This window comes from Nicrophorus vespilloides, unplaced genomic scaffold, assembly GCF_001412225.1.
Source record: "Nicrophorus vespilloides isolate i.1.1-1 unplaced genomic scaffold, Nicve_v1.0, whole genome shotgun sequence".
Classification (NCBI taxonomy): domain Eukaryota; kingdom Metazoa; phylum Arthropoda; class Insecta; order Coleoptera; family Silphidae; genus Nicrophorus; species Nicrophorus vespilloides.
The window spans coordinates 68535-89005 of NW_017100027.1; the positions used below are offsets into that span (position 1 = coordinate 68535).

The following is a 20471-nucleotide window of genomic DNA, read 5'->3' on the forward strand; positions in this document are numbered from 1 at the left end:
TGAAATGTGTGTCCGTTGTAAGGAAGCATCTCATAAAATCATTTGGTTAGGTTAGTGTTAATTAATAAGTGAAATCTGTAGTGGTCATAGATGGATATGTTTAGGGGAGTTGGGGTATCAGTGGGGGCGGGCAATTTGCTCGGGGAAGTGATGTTTTCATAAGGGATTCATATCATGAGCAGGAAGAAAGTGGTTGCGGTAGTGTTAGAGAGGTTGTCGCGTGATTTGTTGGGGAAATACATATTGCGGAGGCAGCGATTTATCGCGCGGGCGGCGGTTCTTTGGAGCGCACTTATCCGGCCCCCCGAATTAACGAAGATATATGTAAGCGACGGTCGCAATGTCCATGTCTTGTCAATGGCGCGGTGAGAAATGGCGGGGCCAGGCCTTTGTCATACGAATAATGACTTCTTGGCAGATAAGGACGGAGGCTGGCAAGCGCAAGGACCCCTCTGACCGCCACCCCCCGGTCGGACACCCTACCGCCTTCCACACCCCCGGCGGCGGTCAATTCCGATGGTCACTTGCGTGCATCGTATTTGTATTGTTCCATTGGCGAATCATTGTCGCTTGGTAAATGGAGTGTGAAGCGATAGCGGCTGACCAAAGGGCGGAGGGCGAGAGGCGACGCCGCCTTATCTTACGGGGAAAACAAACAAACAATATAGGATTCCGCATTGCCGCCACCATCACCACCGCCGTCGCCGCTCAAATTAAGATAATATTTGCAAAGCGTTGATTAATTGCACGGGAAAACAATTTTTTTCCTATTATTTCGCCGCACGGATTCGCCCCGAAATCAAATAAACCGAAAGAAGAGAATATATATATATATATAGATATATATGAAGGAGGGTTGAAAGGGAAGCAGAGATGACGCGGAGAAAGAAAAAAAAGGAAACGAGGAAGGTACGATATTATTGTTTGCCGCCTCCCTGGAAGTCAGAGGGAAAGGCACAGGGAAAGAAGCGGAAATGTAAATTTAAGGTAAATGAAATAAAGGAAATTTTACGAGCGCTAGTTCTGTGCAAGAATAAGACTGTGGATTATAATTTCGTTACATTTCCTCTCGAGAGCCTCATTCCAATGCATTTCCTCATCTCATTACTCGTGCAGTTCATCACGACGACAGCTCACCTGTACTTCGTTCACGTCAACCGCTTCTCCCCGTCTTCTACTGAAACTTATTGCCCTCCACCCCAACAATCACAATTACATCACGAAAGGGGAGAAAAATAAAAATAATAATAACTATAAAAAAAATATACGAAGTTTCGGAGAAGAGCAGACGGCGCGAAGTAGAGACAGACGATGTATTCCTCCGAATCCCCGCCCGTCGCAACGGTGAAAGAGGAGAAGAAGCAAATATTGTAGAATAAATTGCAAGCAGCGAAAGCTTCTTGGAAAAATAAAGAAGAACCCATCTGTTAATATGTTATGGAAATACGATGTGTGTGTGTGTGTACAAGTTTGCTCATTGGAATTGATGTTGACAAAAGAATGGACGGAGAGCAGCAACAATAATGCCATTTGGCGTTGTTTACTTTTTTAACAGATGGCGAATAACTAACTATCGTCGCTTGTTTTATACAAGTAGGACGTTTTAAAATTAATACTCGATTTTGCAAAACCAATAGCGTTCGCATGCGAGTGCAATTCATTAAAATTTAAAAGAGGTTATTTGCCATATGTCGAGCACCGGGGGCGGCAGGGGCGGGGGTTTTTAGTCGCAGAGCTCCGCGTTACAACGACGCCACCCCTTCAAAATCGAACCACCCCCGCAAAAACCCGGACGTTCCAAAAATAATACAATTCCTGCTAATTCCCAAATCAGATTACTTAATGCGAAACTATTTCACTCACTCTCTCTCTCTTGCTCTTGTCCTTAATTACGTCCCCTCCAAATAAAAGTTCTTCATTAAAACACCCTAGTTTTAAATTTACCAAAAAAATAAATAAATAAAGAATTGGGCAGCGAAAGACACAACATTGATTGGCTAAATTTTCATTTTCGAGATTGGGAATGAGCGATAAATCTTAGCCCATGCTTCGAAGAAAATTTAACTAATCAATTTTCGCCGCGTTTCCTTCATTTTTCTCTTCCTCTTTGCCTTTCCATTAATTAGAAGTCGGGAGATAAATATGAGATTCCACTACCATCGCAGGTCGCACTGCGGTATCGAGTTGCGTCGGCTTTCTACAGAAAAATGACAAACAAAACAAAAAAGGTATGGGTTGTCGGTATTGGAACCCGTTTCCAACATATGTTAATATTTGTCGGGAATACATAAACAAAAATATATTTAGTCGTTTCACTTTAGCCCTTGAAAATAATAGTGTTGGCTAAGAAACTACGTTGTTTTTTCTTCTTTCAACTCTTTATTTCTCGGTTTACTGCTTTCACGTTTTTTCTTTTTATTGAATACTTCACTTACTCACATATTTTACGACTTATGGATTCATTAAATGAAAATATTTTCAAAATTTATGAGAATTGTTGTTGATTGAGAAATGATAAATGTGAGCAAAAATTGGTTCTGAAAAATTGCACCATTTAATTATTTTTAATTTCTTACTATGACGTCAATATTTTGACGTTCATTTAAATCAATATTCTAATTTTAGCAAACATTCGGTAAAGTTCATTTATAAATAGTATTCGCAGAATAATATCAAAAGCCCCCAATTATTTTTCATGCAAATGAAAATTTAAAACTTTGAAAATATGACAATGTGAATTCAATATTTGATTTGTGAATGTTATATTTCTCAAATTTGTGATGATTTTATTAATATGATTGCAGAATGTGTAGTAAATAGATTGAGGATATTTTATAAGATTGATTGAGGGTGCTGTAGATTCTGTAGATCAGACAACAACCGATGTGAAAATGTAATGTTTCCTGCGGGGGGGTTGAGACCACGATCCGAGGACGAAATCAATTCGTAAGGGTGGATAATAAACGGATCATCGCTGAAGGACAGATCGCAGTGGATTCCGGTGTATATGTAGGTGGTGTGCGTCGTAAAGACACCCTATACTTCACCCTAATGTCGTCACATTTGTATGGACTTGGTGAGGATTGTTAGTGATATGCGAAACCGACCGGACCGGTCCCGGATTTACGTGTAAAGCACATCCCCATTGCAATCGGCCTTCTTCGTTGGCCGCTTAATACGTCCCTTAGGTACCTTTATGACATCCACCGGAGACACCTTAGCCCCGAACTTTATTTCTCTTATCAACCCGCCGGATCTACATGATATTGATATTCCGACTGTTACTTTTCACTCCGAGAACCTCCACCTCCCCTCACACGCTGCGAATTGCCTCGTTCGACATAACGTATAAAAGGTATTAGGATAACGGGCGATCCCCGACATCGAAATAAATAAAAACGACATCTCCCAATAAAGGGTGGCTTTGGCGCGGACAACATCGAGGAATTGCGCGCGGAATGTGGGATGAGCCAAGGGAGGCAATCGGCGTCGCGGTCAGGATATTGGGGAAGTTAAATTAGGAAGTAGTTGGGATTGGGATGAGGGTGGCGGGCTTCTCTTCTTCTTCCTCTTTTTTTTTCTAAAAGAAACCTCGACTAATAAATAACTAATCCCTATTTTGGGCGCCCCGAATCGCGGAACAAAACAACCGAAATAATAGGCGCAGGGGCCCATTCGGTGCTCTGCAAGGATCTGCAGGAGCGGCGTTCCTTAACACAAAAGTTTCCAACTTATATTGCCCAGGATAAAAACAAGATCCCGATGGATTTTATGAGCAGTTACAGTTGCTTTACAGCAATGATCTGACTTGATCGATTGAGAACCCGACAAAGCACCCCCGCATCACCATTTCTAGGGACGCATTATTTACTATCCTCGCAATTACTTGGATATAAAACTATGGTTTTTATAGCTTCCCGGCTCCTGTACACGACAACAAATTTCTTATACTACTTCTCTTTCAATACACAACATACTTTTTTTTATTTTATTTTCTCCTTCCTGAAATACTTTCCTTTCCACCTTCAATAATAGATTTATTGACATCCCGAATCACTTCACAAAATACTATAACAAAATACAATTGGAAGAATGCTGCAGAAAAATGAAACTATTTATTACTACTATTTCAAACTCATCAAAATTATACTAATTACATTAATTAGTAATTAAAAAAGCAATATTATAAATGAAAAATGGTAATTACTAGTTATTAATTGAAATAACTGAAAAATACTAAACGCGCAGTGAATTCAATTCCAATATGTATTGATCTGCGTGTTGTTGTTGTTTACTGTTGCACAAAACGGTCGGAAAACGATTCCGATTATGTCGTCAGATGTAAATAAATAAATAACAGAGTTGAATGGAATCACGGAATCATAGGGGTGTATGGATGTATTATTTACACGTCAATCGGATTGCAGTTAAATGAACATTAAATCGTCATTAGTCAACTGAAAATGCAACCTAGGCTGTTGGATTTGTTGCAGAGCGGAACGCGACAGACATCGGGTCCTGGTAATTAAGGTGCGCCATTAAATATTCATCTACATCTGGGAAGTTAACAAACTTGAAAATGCAAGGCGCGCCTGCCGCGGCTACATCCACCATCTATATTCAAGATTTCCCTGTGTTCTTACACTTCTAACTAATTAATACGTGGATGGGTTGGGGTTTGGGTGTAAGTTTGGCTGGAGATGAAGGGAAAGAAACCGAAGTGGAGGATTGGGTCCGATGCTATGCAAATAGCTAGGCGACAATCGATACCGTCGATTGGGGGGATGGGGCATCATAGATGGCATAGGGTGTATAATTCATCCCTGGGAGCAGACGAGCGAGGAGACGCGTGCGATTAAATTAAAGTAACAAATCGCGGCGCCCCCTTGGAGAGAGAAGGGCTGCACGGGCATAAACATGTAACTTGAAATTAACGTGGTTGTTATATGTCTCGGGACTCATCTGAGCGGAGTGAGCAAACAAGAACAAATGCAAATTAGCCGGAGCTACCGAGATGGTGATTAACTTAACGCGAACACACGACGAGGCATATACATCCACCCCCAAAAACCACCCCCCCGCTACTATGAATAAAAACATAACCAACCCATCCCCATAAAACACATAAAACCTGGCTATTGAAAATTCGCTGTTGAAGTTTTTGATGTCCAGTTGAGAGGATTACAGCATAACAAATTAATTGGGACAACTATAAAGGGTTATCGAACATAGTTATTATATCTATGCGAATGATGTACTAATTTGGAATATCGATCGACTGAATGAAGGTATATATAAAAAAAAACCTATGCCATGCGATTATCAATTACCATAAGCGCTTTATCGTTGGGGGTTGGGGAAAAGGTGGTGGTTATTATTTGTGCGCCGGCTAGATTAGCGGGCCTGTTTAGAGCGGAGATTAAGATATCGCTGTTGTAAATAGGTAATCCCGAAGCCCGGCAATCTCACCGATTTCACGCCACTTATTCCGCGGATAAAATTCACTCCTCAACCCCGTGAATGTATTCATAATTTTCACGGACGCAGAATTTACACTTCCGCCCATTATATTGCGTTTAGCGGGGCCAAGGGGGAAACTCCTCCACCGTATTTTTCCCCTGTGTTCCTTTCTTCTTCGTCCTTTATATTTCGCTTCTTCTTTTTTTTTTCCTCTCTTCCTTTTCTTTCCGTTCCTCTTTCCCTTTCCCTTTTGTCAGAAGTCAAAAACACTTTCGCCCTCCTATTACTTAAAAGAATATTTCCGCATCATATTTCCCGTCGCCTAATAAATAACAAACAAATTATAATTCACCGAAACAATGATGGAAACGGAGGGGCCTCGCTATAAACGCAGGACACGACGGCAGTTATATAACTATGTTAGATATTTATGTACGGTCGAGTTCCGCGATCCCAGGATTTAAATAATGTCTGTATAAATATTATAGCAATGTCTTATCGCATTTGCATGTTCCTGCAATCTTATCATTTCGTACCTCAAGAGCGAATTTTCTGCCCCCAGGACAACGGACTTCATTATCAGCCGCTTCGCGAAAACAACCCAATCCAACTCTACGAAATCACAAAAATAAAGCAAACTTCCTTTCAAAGTTTAAAAAAAAATAATATAATAATTTCGTTTCAGTAGAAATTACTAAAATTGAATAATTTAATTTCTAGGTAAATATTTAAAAAATAAATCTAGTAGAAAATATTAATTGATTGATTGAAAAATTGTAATTTCTTTAAAAAAAATTCTAATAAACTGTCTCACACGTGAATCAATATTAAAACGTTTATTAAATAAACTAGTTTATTGAAATTTAATGGATTTGGTCGGAACAGCACTGACAAACTCGCCTAAACGAAATTATGCCCCATGAATAAAAAATGTATGCAAATGGAAAGGGAGAAAAATTGCGCGCCCGTGTGCGTGCGGATATAAATAAATAAAGTATTTCCATTTCATAAACATACACACGTATGTGGAACGCGGCTGAAACAATAAACAGTTTATCGATGCAAATAATTTACCTGCGGAAATTCATTAAAGCCCACTGATATTTTCAGAATTTTTTTTAAAGACGATTCTTTTCTCTCTATATATACTAACAAAAAGTACGCATTAATTCATTTGTTTCACAATTTGTTAAAGTTTAACGATATTTCATATCCAATTTCAAGAAGATCGATAAGAATGGATAGGAGAAAATGTAAGTTTGATAGAAATTCCACCAGCAACACAGCAAAAATTTGTTTTGTCATTCTCTACGGATTTCGACGTCAACTCAAGCCTATGCAAATTTTCAGGAATGTCAAAATGTATATAAAGTGAATACATCATCCCTTGTGATTATTTCCAAGTGGTTTCAAAGATTTTAGACCGGACATTTTTCTGTGTAGGATGAACCTCGTGATGGTTGCCCGACCGATGATACAAATGTAGCCCAGGTGAAGACAAACATTGACGAAGATCCATGATTGACACAGGAAATGGTAGTTGATGAAATGGCCTTGAATGCCATGGCTTTGTTGCAAATAGTAAATCATGACTTTAGCTGCACAAAGAAATCCGCTCGATGGATTCCAATGACGACCAATATTCGTTTTGACGAATATTGCTTGGAAAATTTTGAAAATGGAGATTCTAGCACTTTTAGTAAAATCGTAACAGATTAAGCAGTCCATGGTATAAAGCGCAGAAGGTGCAAATACCCCCAGTTAAAGCAAGAAAACAAAACAAAAGTGATGATGTCGATTTTCTCTACTAGGGTAAAAGTGGAAGCTGCTATCTCACTCGAAACTGGTCGGGGGTAACTACTAAATAGTACACAGAAACTTGATTACTACAAGTTTTCAAAAATTTGTTGGAAAACCAGGGGAACTTCGTCGCTACTTTTTACATCACGATCATACGTCCACTCATACTACTGAAATAAACAACAACTTTCTTGCGCTCTCTGGCATCAATGAAATTCCTTGTGATTTCTGGCTGTTTGCGAAAATTAAAAAAAAAATGAAGTAAAAAGTCTTCAGTTCCAATGAAGAAATCATTAAGTAAAATTGAAAAGCACCAAAAAGCCGATTTTGAGGAATGTTTTGAAAAGTGTCTCTACTGAATTAAGAAATAAATGGAAATTATGTAGAGAAATTACAAAAGGATGAAAATAAAATTGTTAGACTCCACGTATAAATTATTATTTACAACGATGTTACTATTATTTTCATTATACAATCCTCGTATAATGAAATGATTATAATCCTTGTAGAATGAAATGATTGTTTTATTAAATAGAAACAAAATTTTCTTTTATAGAATTAAATCATTATTTATATATGTGACGTTGGCCGCTACAGATTGTCAGCAATTTGCAGCGTCCACTTAAAAATAATGAAATACTGAATATATTTCTGAATATATAGTCCTTTGAAGTGAAATTGTCACTTAACACATGAACAATTTTACATAATTAACGAATAGAGAAAATCATGTTGTTTTTGCTCCCGTTATGAAAGCTTCACTTTTTATTACGCGAATAATATTTTCCGTTGAAATAACATTTATGAAAATTCGAGTGAAATAATAAAATTAATAATACATATAGTACATTTTCGCAAACAATCTTCGATTTTTATTTATACAATTATTATACAGCATCAAAATTAATATGAAAAACAGAATCATCTATTTCAGTCTCATTACATTTTTTTTTTAATTTATTATACAAATTAATTAATTAATAATAACGAAGAGTGCAAAAAAAACAGCATTAATGCATTGCTGCAGTGAAAAATATTCTTTCCTTGGGGGAGTATTATCGATTCGCTTCGAGGCGGATTTGCAAATTAAAAAATATTTTAGCTTAGGGGGAGAAATGACATTATTGAATATTCTAACAACATGCAGATTACAATTTGGAATTCTGTATTCCATATATACAAACACAAAGTCTGGAGTTTGAATCAATTAATAATTTAAAAAAAAAAATGAAGCAAAATAAATTTTCATTATTTAGATCAATTTATTTATATCAATATTTTCCCTTTGTTTTTCATTAATCATTGAAGCTAAATTTGAAATTAATTTTTTTTTGTACAATTTTATTAAATCCAATTAAAAAGATTATGAGGATTTGCGCGGTTTCTTTTATTTTTAGCTTGATTTCAAATTTATATTATATTCAATTATATAATGTGTTAACTAAATAGAAGTTATAGAAATTAAGTGGAATTATATATGGAAACAATAGTATAATAACACAATGCTTTAAGCTTCTAGATTTAACGTTGAAATTTAATTAGAAATTTAATTTTGGAATATTTACACTTACGAATTATTTTTTAATTAATTATAAATTATATAAATTGAATAAAAAAATGGTGTTTCTTCAATTTTTAATAATTAATTCTAAGTAAATAATTGAAGTTTATCGATTTGTGTATTGTTTTGGAAAAGAATTAAATGAAGAAAGAAAAAGGGATGAGAGGGTCGAATGTAAATAGCGAAGATAATTTGTTCAATAATAAGATGGGAGGCGGCAATAAAGAGAAATGTTGCGAAAAGTAGATCCAATTGAGGCGTGTTTCCCGGGGGGGTGGCGGTAAAAAAAAAGAATATAAGAATTAGGGAGAAGAAAAAAAAAGGGCGCACAGTCGTTATCTAAACAGTGTTCCAATCAGGCAAGAACAATTTATAGAGAGCGAGTTGTGTACTCGCAATAAGGGCGCAGTCAGGAATTAATTAAAGCTGGGAAAGGGGATTTACAGTAGTCTTAACACCTCGACGATGTGTATATAGATACACACGGTTATAGGGTTCGCCTCGAATAATATCTGTTCCCCATAAGCGCATTGAAATATTAAACACGTTCTTATCTTAATTGCCCTCCGCAGATTATTTATGTAGTTCGGTCAGGATGGCATTCAGGCATTCGCTAGTTTGTCTTGTCTTGGGCGGAGGAGAGTCTTGGTCTCTCCTAAACTTGCTCACCTATATAGGTATAGGCATGAGTATGGATGGGGTAAGGGCACATAGCTATATCTACGGTTGCAGGAGCGGAATAGTTGCGAAACATATTAATATATTGGGTTGATTAATTAACGACCGCCACCGGGGGCATTTATCTCATAAACCCGTTCGCATTCATTGAGCTCAATTTTGCGTGAAATTACAAGCAATACACACAATGAAGCCTCTCTCCAACTGTTAATGCGGTTAAATACAATTTAAGTGATACCGAGAGCGGCGGGGACGGCGGCGCGCGGGAACGGGAACGGCAGGAACAACGTGCAGTCGTCCGGAGCTATTTGCGCTGTCTGAACGATACAAACACACGCCGCCGCCCCCAACACAACACACAACAGGCGAAGCAATTTCCCGCGCTTTTCTGCACTTCGCAACAACCGTACCCCGAACGTAAAAATCACAAGAAAAAAGGAATTGAGTGAAAAAAACAATCGCTGTTTACCTCCCACTTCAGGTGGGGGCTAATTTGATTGAAATTTTCGCCCGAAATTAATATGAAAAAAATTAAGCTAATTGAATTCGAGACCGTCGCGGCTCGAAAAGTTTCACTCGTGTCTTTATTTTTAATTAACAAAATTAATGTATGCGAAGTGAACCCTCGAAAGGCGGAGAGGGAGATACCAGAAAAAAGAACGCAGCTGAAGAAGTAGGAAGGAAAAAAAAAGAAGAAGAAATTGTGAGAAAAATCGGGAGCGGCAAATAATGAATTTTTAATTATTAAAATGAAGAGATTGAAAGTTATTGGTGTATTATACAAACAGCGGCGCTCTTCTCTTCGGTACCTAATAATATTGTAATTGGATTCGAGTGGCGTTTTATTTGGTGCTTCTGGAATTTTGTTTCCTTCTTTTTGGTTTTTCTTTCTTTTTCTTCTTCTTCTTATTTTAATATTTTTAATTCAGTTCTGGGCGAGCTGCAGAATATTAATAAAAGAAAAAAAAGTGTGCGGAGAAGAAGAAGAAAACAAAAAGAAGTTCGGACGAGAAATGCAAATGATAAATATGAGGGAGGACGGCTCGGGCGGAGGTGGTGGATGTTGGAGGAGGTGGCGGCATCCTTCAACGAAGATGATGCTGCGATGCTGTCGTGGGCGGTGGGTGGAGTCGCGCGAGAGCCAAGACGCGAACCTCCTTAGAGGTCGGGCACGGGCTTTATATATATATAGTTATATAATGCATGTATATATCTATATATAAGATATCCCTCCTCCGTGGTGGGGCCACCCAACGCCCACCGCCTCCAACTAAAAAAAAAAACAAGAAAAAAAAACGGAAACCACCCGCCGTTGCCGCCACCCCCGCGCGACTCTCGTCAGGAGAATAACAATAAAAAAAAAGTAAAGTAAAATAATAGCGAACGGCTCTCTGGTTACCTGCACGGGCCTCCAGCGAGGTTCCAGCATTCCGGAAGTCGACGGAGTTTTGGGCAAGCAGAGAGCGATGGAGAGGTCTGCGCGACGGTGGGTGGTGGAGGTGACGGTGTCGTGTGGTGGTGGTGGTGATGGGTCGGTGGTATCGAAGCCACGTGTGTATCGCTACCAAACGGAGCAAGACAGTACACGGCGATACCGTGTCTGGTGTTGGACTGGTTAGACTGTGGACGGCTCTCCTCCTCCAGCGGGTCGCGCGTTGTCTCGCTGGCGGCGGTTGCGGAGGCGGCAGCGACGGCGTCGGTGGCGGCAGCGTTGGCGGCGGCGGCGGCAGCGGCGACGTTGGCGTTGGCGGCGGCGGCGGCGCACTCAACACTAACGGCCGCGGCACAACACATGCCAATCACCAGGCGATGCACAATAAGGGATTCGTCCGCGCGCCCCGGTCCATGGCCGAAGCAATGAAATGGGAAAGCGTGTAAGCACCCACCGCGCGCCCATCGTCCCCCAAAAATCACCCCATCCGTCCCCCCCTGATCTACTTGTTTACTCGCCTTTCCTGATCAATACCCTTGTTTGCTACGAGGCAGAAGCACACATGCACGCTTACCAGCACCACCCGCCGCCCCCTCATCCTCAAGAAGACGTCCACCCCGAGCGTCGGCGACCTGGTGCAAGGGTCGAAGAATCGCCGCCACCGCAGCCGCGAACCCTCGCGCCGCTGCCGCAACACCGGGCTGACATTGGCACGCAACCATTATTCTTCGAGTTAGAGATGCACCCCAACAATGGGCCTGCCGCGAAATTAATTATTCACATCTCGACGGGGCCGAAGAATCGTCATTTCCGTCCGTCAACCCTCCTTTATTAGTTTCTAATCATTATTCCGGCATTATCTCGGCGCGGGCCCAGCGAACCGACGATATTAATAAAAAGCTAATTTTAAAGTAAAGACGCGACAGTTTTAATTATAATTAAATATCATGAATAACTGAGCGGAGTCGTTGTTAATCGTAGGGACAAAAATCGTAGGGCTAATATTGAGCTCTCCTTATGGTGCTACCTATATTTTTATTTCCTTTTTATTAAAAAATATTTAACAAATTATTATAATTGTATATAATCTTAAATCGTTTAAACATTTCAAATTAAATAAAATTTTATTTTAAAATATTGTATTCAACATTTTTATCGTAATATAATTAATTACTTCATTATACCAATTATAATATAATAAATCGAACAGTAAATACAATTTACATACAATATTTATATATAAATTTTTGACGATTTATAATTTGAACTTTCTAAATATAGAAAATACATACATTTTATATAAAAAAAAAACTAAATACAAATTAAACTCATAAAATTAAATTATTAATATTTCCTATATATACAAGTATGACTATAAAATTTTAATATCTTGAAGATAATTGATTGATATAATTCATATTTGATATATATTTTGCAATAATTTTAAATGGAATATTGTAAAATAAAAATATAATTAAAAATATGGTGTTTATTAACATTTTGGTAGTATTCAGGTTGATGGTGATTATTTAAAATACCTGTTATAACTGCGTTTTCTGCATTATGAACTTAAGAAAGTATCATTTGGGGAGTCGCGTATAAAACGTTCATCATAAAGATTTAACAGGCTGTATACGAGGCGGCGGTGGCGGCAAGGCCATCGGGGGAAGAAAAAAAAATGGTAAACGGGCGTCGGAAACGACACGTCCAATATGTATGGCCTCTTTTAAAAAGTAAAGTTAATGTCATGAGGGTGCTCTCCTCTATGCAAACCCTCCTCCACCTCCTCTTTCTCCCGCTCGCACTTCTTTTCTTTCTTTCAACCTCGTTTTTTTTTTCTTTTTCTTCTTTGCTCTCGCAGCCAAAATAAGCGCATTGTGCTGCCAAAGTTTCAAAACAGATGGGCAGCATTTAAAGGTAGTTATACATAATATATATTACCTCGCCATATATAAAACAAACGGGAGGATAAAAGAACCGGGAGATATGCAACGTCCAGGAGGCAAGATAAACGGCGGACCTTAGGACCTTGGTACATGCACGCATCCCACGGCTGCCCTCATTTTAGAGACGTGCTCTTTAAAAGCGAGTATTTATTCCACCGGCGGGGGTGTCGTTTCAGACGCGAAACTTCGAATTACAAGAGAACAATTCGATAAGAAGAGGAGAAGTGTCGGCCGTTTGGTCTGCACGACTTCGCACCGAAACGCACGTCACACGCACGACTTCCGATGAAGTTGGTGACACTCTCTCCCTACTTCTATTTCTCTCGCTCGTACAATACTCTCAATCTCTATCTCTTTATTACACCTCCGACCCTCTGATCCTGAGAAGTCCAGATTGATGACACCCACATATCATCTGTGGAAAAAGCCAAGACGAACGGTCACACATCCATAAAGTGACGTCTTTGTTCTTTCTTATGTAGGTGTATAAGGGGCGGCCGATAATAATTGGGGAGGGTCGGTTTTGTCAACCCTTGACTACCCAAAATATAGACATAAGTAAGGTCTAATCTACTTAGAAGTTAATTGAACCTCTCCCGAGCAGACGATATGGGCGAAGAGGATATCAACTATGTTCGTATTAAGCGGACCTCACCCTCAGCGCGTACACACATAGACGGCCCCCACTCACCGGGGGTTGTTTGCTAAACAGTTTCAGTAAAGACGGAAGGAACAATAAACTCGCCCTGCGGGCCATCCAATTCGCCCGCCGCGTCTCCGGCAGCGACGCTTAATGCATCAATAAATGCAATCAGGGCGGGGACGGCGAATTTCGAACGCTCGACAAACATTTTCTTGTGCCAACTCCGTGTATAATTGATATATGCAGGTTAATTGTTTGAAGAGGAGCGCCGCATTGAAGTTTCGTAGAGATGTAGCTTTGGCGGAGGCGGCTTCACAATGGCTTCTAGGCAGGCCGGCCGCAGATAACGAAACAGAGTATCTATCATTTGGAGGCGGTTGGAGAGGTGATGGTCGAGGATGGGGACAATGGATAGCACTGCCAGCAGTAATCACTGGCGCTGCTGATGACACCAAGATCCTTTGAGAGCCCGCATCTTCCAGCGCCGGGGGTGGCGGACCATCAAATGACTACAGAATACTACAAGACACATGCTCTACTTCTTTGATGATACGCCTTTTGTTGTTGATGCGAGCTCGCGCGCCTATAAATCTTTAATCACGCGGAAAACCCGTGTCCCTTCTGCCGCCCCCATGCATTCGCTCATTCATCCTTTCCGGGACACTTTTAACTTGCGGATCGAGTTTCTCCACAATGGGGAATCGACAATAGCTATTTACGATATACACACACACACAATATTTGCTCTGCAAACATCCGCAGAGCGGTGTTCCCCCGCCGCCTCTCTCTCCCTACCGATACAAGCGGGGGCGGTTTGAGCTCACGTCTCCTAAAAATTAACGTGTACATAAGTACCTTTCTCAAGTCGCTGTTTAAATGAGAATGATTGCGGAGGAATTATACACCGGGGTGCCATCGAATAACAGCGCGACGCTCGGATGCGACGTGGAGTGCTGCGATTAAAGAACTTTCCGCCCCATACCACGAGACGCAACGATCCGACGGCATGTATCATCCCCCAGCCAACGCAAATTAACGCCAAACGGCGCCACATTATTTATAAACTACCCAACCTCCGCCACCCCCCACACTCCGCAACACGCAGAAATTACACCGCCGAAAAGTACAGAAACGGAAGGAAAAAACACCCCGAGAAGAACTCCGTAGCATAGGATTAAATGGGTTACTCCGACCGCCCCATCATTTTCTCTGATATTGCTGCAAAAAAATCCTGTATATATATACACATAGATACAGACAAAACTCTCGGCCAGATTATAACCAGAAATTAAAAAGAAAAAAATGAAGCCAGAAAAAAACCTAAAGTGGACTTAATATTGCGATTTCCTCCCCTTCGCCATAAATGTACCGAACAACTTAATGTATACGCAAAGCCTATTAATCGGGGTACTTCTTCTAAAGCATTAATGTATTTCTAAATAACTTCTTGAAAAAATATTAAGAAGTTATGGAAATGTACCCTATTCCAACATTAATTTCTTGAGTTATAGTTTGTTAAAAAGAGTAAATATTTCTAAACTTTATTTATAGTTTTTCTAGTTTTACTTGAACATTAACTTTTTTTTTTCACTAATTTAATATTTGATTTAACGAATTAAATCCGTTAATTTATATCAAAGATACCGAATTTGATGCTTATTCTCGGTTATAAATGATTAATAAGACTGTCAATTAAGAATTTAGAAATTAACAGAAGACTTGGAAAGTGCAAAGACGGCGAAAAGAAGTTATTAAAACGACTTCGGATAAAAAAAAACTGCACGTACATGCAAAAAAAAAAGAATCCCGAAAAAAATTAATCTTAATTAAATGAAATTAATCCGAAGGGCAGGAAAGGGGTGGCGAAAAGTTGAAAGGGCAATGAGCTTTGTCCGGATAAATTCACAGCGACTGCGGCCGTCGAATAAAATTAAAAGGTAGTAACAATTTTAAGAACCATTAACGGGGAATGACATCTGATGGACCCCTTTTAGTCCCTGCACCAGAGAAGAAAAGAAGGCAGCAAAAAAAAAAAACTTTATTATATTTCTTTCGTAATTGACCCCTTCGCCCTAATGGCTGCAATAAAAAAAAAAACGCACACAGGGTTAGTTGGAGAGAATCATTGTTTAATATTTGCGTTTATGTTTTCCTTCGCACATTGTACATACACATATTTTTTTTCTGACACCTAGTTGTGCAAAGAGAAGATACCTGTCTTGTTTTACTTTTTTTATGTGCTTCGTTTTGTTCGTTTTCGGGTTATTAAACAGTTGTTCCTTGAATTCCTCCGAAACCACCTGAGCTAACAACACCAGAAGTGAAACGTGAGAGGAGATGAAAAGCGGCGTGACTGAACTATCTTCTTGTAAGAAATTGTTAAACAAAAATTTCGTTATGTCTAAGTCTTATATATTATATTTTGATCAATATATTAAATACCTGTTAATCACTTATTAATGACTACACAATTACTAAATAACCTTCAATATTTACTTAATAGGAATGTGATGATTACTGTTGTTAAAAACATTTATAAAAGTATTTCATATAATTGATTGTGTATTAATTATTATGAAGAGTAAAACAACCTTTGATTTAATTATATGGTCTTAATTATACTTTGTCTAGGTATAAAGTATAAGTAAGACAATATATTTGTTATATGAATGTTTGAGAAAGCAACTTTAAAATCTTCAAAAACAAAAATGACATAATGACCAAAGTCTTTTCTCTCGTTTTATGTTTACAATTAATTTACTATTTATTATTTTTCTTTACAACTTGCATACATTTCATTTAAAAAAGTAAACACAAATATATCTCAAATTATTAACAACCACTGTAAAGGGCTTAGGTTAAAGTTTTCTTCTTCTTCAAAATTAAGAATTGTAAAGCGTCTATTTCAAAAGATATTTCGATGGTTGCAACAATGTGTTCTCTTCGTGTCAATCGATTAAATAAATTAAATGGAATTGCAAACAAACAGGCTTTTCGAATGGAATTAAATTGGAAAACAGCGGAAATCGCATTGTTTATTGTTCGGCCAATTCGGTCTGCGGTTCGAGCGAAAAGCTGAGGAAAAAAAAGGAGCATAATAGAAAGAGGATAAATAAATGTATGTACAACAGCACATTAAAACATGTATGAATGCATGGAACATGTTTACCAACACGCCACGTTCGTAATGCACGGGTGAGGAGGAGGGAAACAGCGACCAGGTGAAAAACTGCATTGCATTCCACGCTCAAGGTCACGCACATTTTTCACGGCTCGCACGGAAAACCAATTACGACCACCACAACAACAACAACAACAACAGCAGCAGCAGCGGCAAAGAGCAGGTAAACAACAACAACAACCAAGCCTGCAGCTATATGAAAGTGGGCCATGTGAGAATCGGTTTGTTTGCAGAATCACGACACACAACAGGGCTATGCAAATTGGGCGCATCGAAAGGGTGTTACGTGCGCGGCTCGCATAAATTCGCAGGAAATATATGTCCGGTTCAAATGAATCGAGAGATTTCCAGAAAAGTTGGAAGAGGCGACTCATTGACTTTTGTTTCCTGAGAAGGACGAGAGGCGTTCAATTTGTCTCTGTTGTTTCTTGTTATTTTATTATTGTATTTCTTTTCCTTTTTGTTTTCCTTCCTCCTCTTCTTTCGTGCCTCTCTCTGTTTTTCGAGAAGCAAAATAACAAACAACGCGCCTTGCGACGTGACTTTCACTTTATATCTAAGTGTGACGCGGTCATTCATTCAATCGCGGGGGCCTGGAATTGGATTACCTTTACTCATTACTAAACACTTTTTGCATGTTTCTGTCGCAATTGAATGTATCCAGACGTGGTCCAGTTGGTTGCATGCTGAACTGATTTCTTTATTTCATGAAATGGAATACCTCGCAGCAATCCGCACATACAGACACACGCCACCAGATTTATCGTCCGTTCACGTCAAGGACGTCGCCGAGTAAAGATTACGTCGCGACACTATACATAATTGTTGCCGGATTTCGAAACCGAAAGCCAGAATGGAGGTGCGAAAAGGGAGCGGATTTGGTCCTTAAGGTCAAGGAACAACAAGAATTTCTTTACTTTAATATTGGAAGCAACATCCAATTTTTCAACATTAAACATGTAATTAATATAATTATGAAAAAAGATATCAAACAAATTTATCGTAAAAGTTCATATTTATAATTTTTATTTTCAAAATATTGTAGAATTAATAATGAATAGGTTTCAGGAAATTTTACAGATAATGGTTAGTATAGTGAAAGCCGGTGAAAGGATTGGGTCGTATAGGTCCGAGGGAGTATAGCATACCAATTGCGAAGCCATTATCCATTATTAATACACTCATTAATACCGGTAACAGCATTAACATTAACACTGGGCATTTAATAATTGTGTTTGCCCGCAACAAATAAACAGAGCCCGAACAGCGCGATGAATATTAAACGATATTTGCCGACCGAATCGTTATTGTTTAATCTTTAATCCTATTTTTTTCTTCTATTTCCTTCCCCAAACGAAGACACACAAGAGGTAAAAAAACACACCATAATGGCTTTGAGTTGTTGTTTTTTTTTGTGTAGAAAGGGGAAAAACACGCACCTTAAATTACGTCAACAGAGGGAAATTAAAGTTAATTAAATTAAATATATGTAGCAATGAAATGTGAGAAAAAAAAGGGTTAAATATATTTGCATGAGTCGTGATGAGCTTTTTTTCGGGGGTGGGTTTTTAGTGCTGAATGTGCGGAAATATAGCGGGGGTGAGGTGTAAAGAATTAAATAAGATTAGTGAGTGTGAGTAATCTGGCCGCCCCCCATGGAGGAGGGTCGCGTTAATTCTTGACCTAGCCTATCATCGAATCGATTTTCGCTTTGGGGGATAGAAAAGTAGTGCAACACACTTTCGACCGGAGTGGGATTGCACATCAGCCGCCCCCCAGCCCACGGCCATGTCGCTCTTTTTTCATCAGGTTCTTCCCTTTTCGGGCATCTTTTTTTTTTATTCGTCCTTTGACGATGCGCGTCTGGCTTGGGCTTAATTGTGGATTCGAGCAGTTAATAAAAGCGCGCGACAAATCCGCTACCGCCGCCCCCCTTGGGAGATGACACTTATTTCCCGGCGGCTCAAAAAAAAAGGAAGGAAGTGTCGAAAACGCTAATCGATTCCCAGTATGTGTGTGCATCCGGGGAGTCGAGGCCCTTTTGATATTCAATAGAAATACTGATATAAGGGAATATAAAGTACGGGTGGGAGGAATAAAAAATAAAGGAGAAGGTTGGCATTTTCATAAAATTGGGGGGCGGCGAAGTGTGATTGTATTTCCCAACTGTTGTTGGGACTATGAAATCCGCATGTTTATTATATAGGTAAACTTTGGATTGTGTATAGAGGTGTGAATACGTGCGCTGAATGGAGGAGTTGCCGAGCGTCGTTTTGGAGAAAGGGCGAAATGTTAAATACTTCTTTGAACGCTTTTACGCGTCCGCAATATGGTTCCCGTATCCGTTCAGGATTTGCCCCTCGAGAGAAGGGAATCCAAGACGAGCGTCATCTTGTTTAGGGACTAGGAGCAAAGTTACAAGTGTAACCTATATTAATTCTGGCTTCCCTTCGGCTCCTATAATGCCCTTCGTACGCCGGGCGCACCAACCCCCCACCCGAACCCCGTCAGATGAAGGCATTAAAACGGAAGATAACTATAGGTATATGCCCTTAATTGGGAGAGAGGAGACAAGCAGAGCGCCGTCAAATATTTATTAGACGAACCGAAGCTTTTACAATTTGCAACAAATCTTAACCCGCTCTTGGTACCTTTACGAGTTCAGCAGAATCCGACGTGATATTGGGATGCCTTATTTCTCATTAGTTATTCCCTTATTTAGGGCCTGGGGGTAGATAATTCGTTCGGCGACACCGGCGCGCTCCCCAACAATTACATCCATTCTGTCTACCTTTTAAGATAAACATGACAAAATATTAACCTCGCAGTCCGTGATACCAGATAACGTCAAGACATTAGGGCCCTTTTACGCGCGATAAATAACAAATAAAAGCGCTCTAGAAGTGCTCCAATAAAATTAGCGAACGGCCCTTTCGGTGTGTGCGTGTGTGCGGACGTCAGCAGAGTGTATCCAGTTTTTGATAAGCTCAGGGATCGCCCCTCGTGGCCAGACAATGGCTTGCGGCCGCCTCCGGCAAGTTGTAAACAAGCCCCGTGCTCTGCGCTCTGTCTGCGAAACCACAGCCCCCGGACCACCCCCAGCGCCACCCCCGGCTCAGCCGCAATTACTAGAAAACTACACGCCGCCGCCACGCACAAAGATACTTTCTCTTATATTATTTACACTACACTTCATTTACTTCGAATCCCAAATTAAGTGTCCAGCAAACACACTTCAAAGCCCAGCTGTAGCCGGCGCATCCACCATACTCACTTAACTTTATCCTACCTCTTACCTTACCTTAACAACATTATACAACACATTCTACAATTGTTTCAAATATATCACAATATTTTATTATTTCCTATTTAGAACTACCTTCTGATTCTAAATACGAAAAAAAAAAAAATTCTTCAAAAATAAGATTTTTACAAATCTAATTATTTACGAATTTCACTTATTTTACTAAAATTCAAATTTTGACAATATGTTACTTTTGTTACTTTCATCTGCGAAATATTTAACAACTCGTAGCAAACTTTAATTTGAGTATTCACACAAAAACTTAAAACATCGAAAAATCTTCCTTTCTCGGTTACGTAGCTTTTGTTACATAATACGTTTTCTATTATTATTAAATATTTATTTGATTGCATTATATAAAAATATTGCTATAGATAGTTACGAAAACAGAAAACTTGTATAGTAAACAAAATGTGAAGTGGTAACAAGAAACATTTGGTTTGATTTGAAGCGAATGGTAAAAGAT

The 20471-nt window shown here is 39.2% G+C and overlaps 1 protein-coding gene across 1 annotated transcript in view; it reads right to left on the minus strand.

The window, feature by feature from the left end:
• The window catches only part of LOC108566693 (forkhead box protein P1), a 76920-nt gene extending 65750 nt beyond the window's left edge, over window positions 1-11170 (minus strand). The window contains exon 1 of the mRNA XM_017926703.1: window positions 10899-11170. Coding sequence (XP_017782192.1) covers window positions 10899-10928 — 30 coding nt within the window. The 5' untranslated portion in view covers window positions 10929-11170. The remainder of the gene's footprint in view (window positions 1-10898) is intronic.
• Between the last annotated feature and the right edge of the window lie 9301 nt (window positions 11171-20471).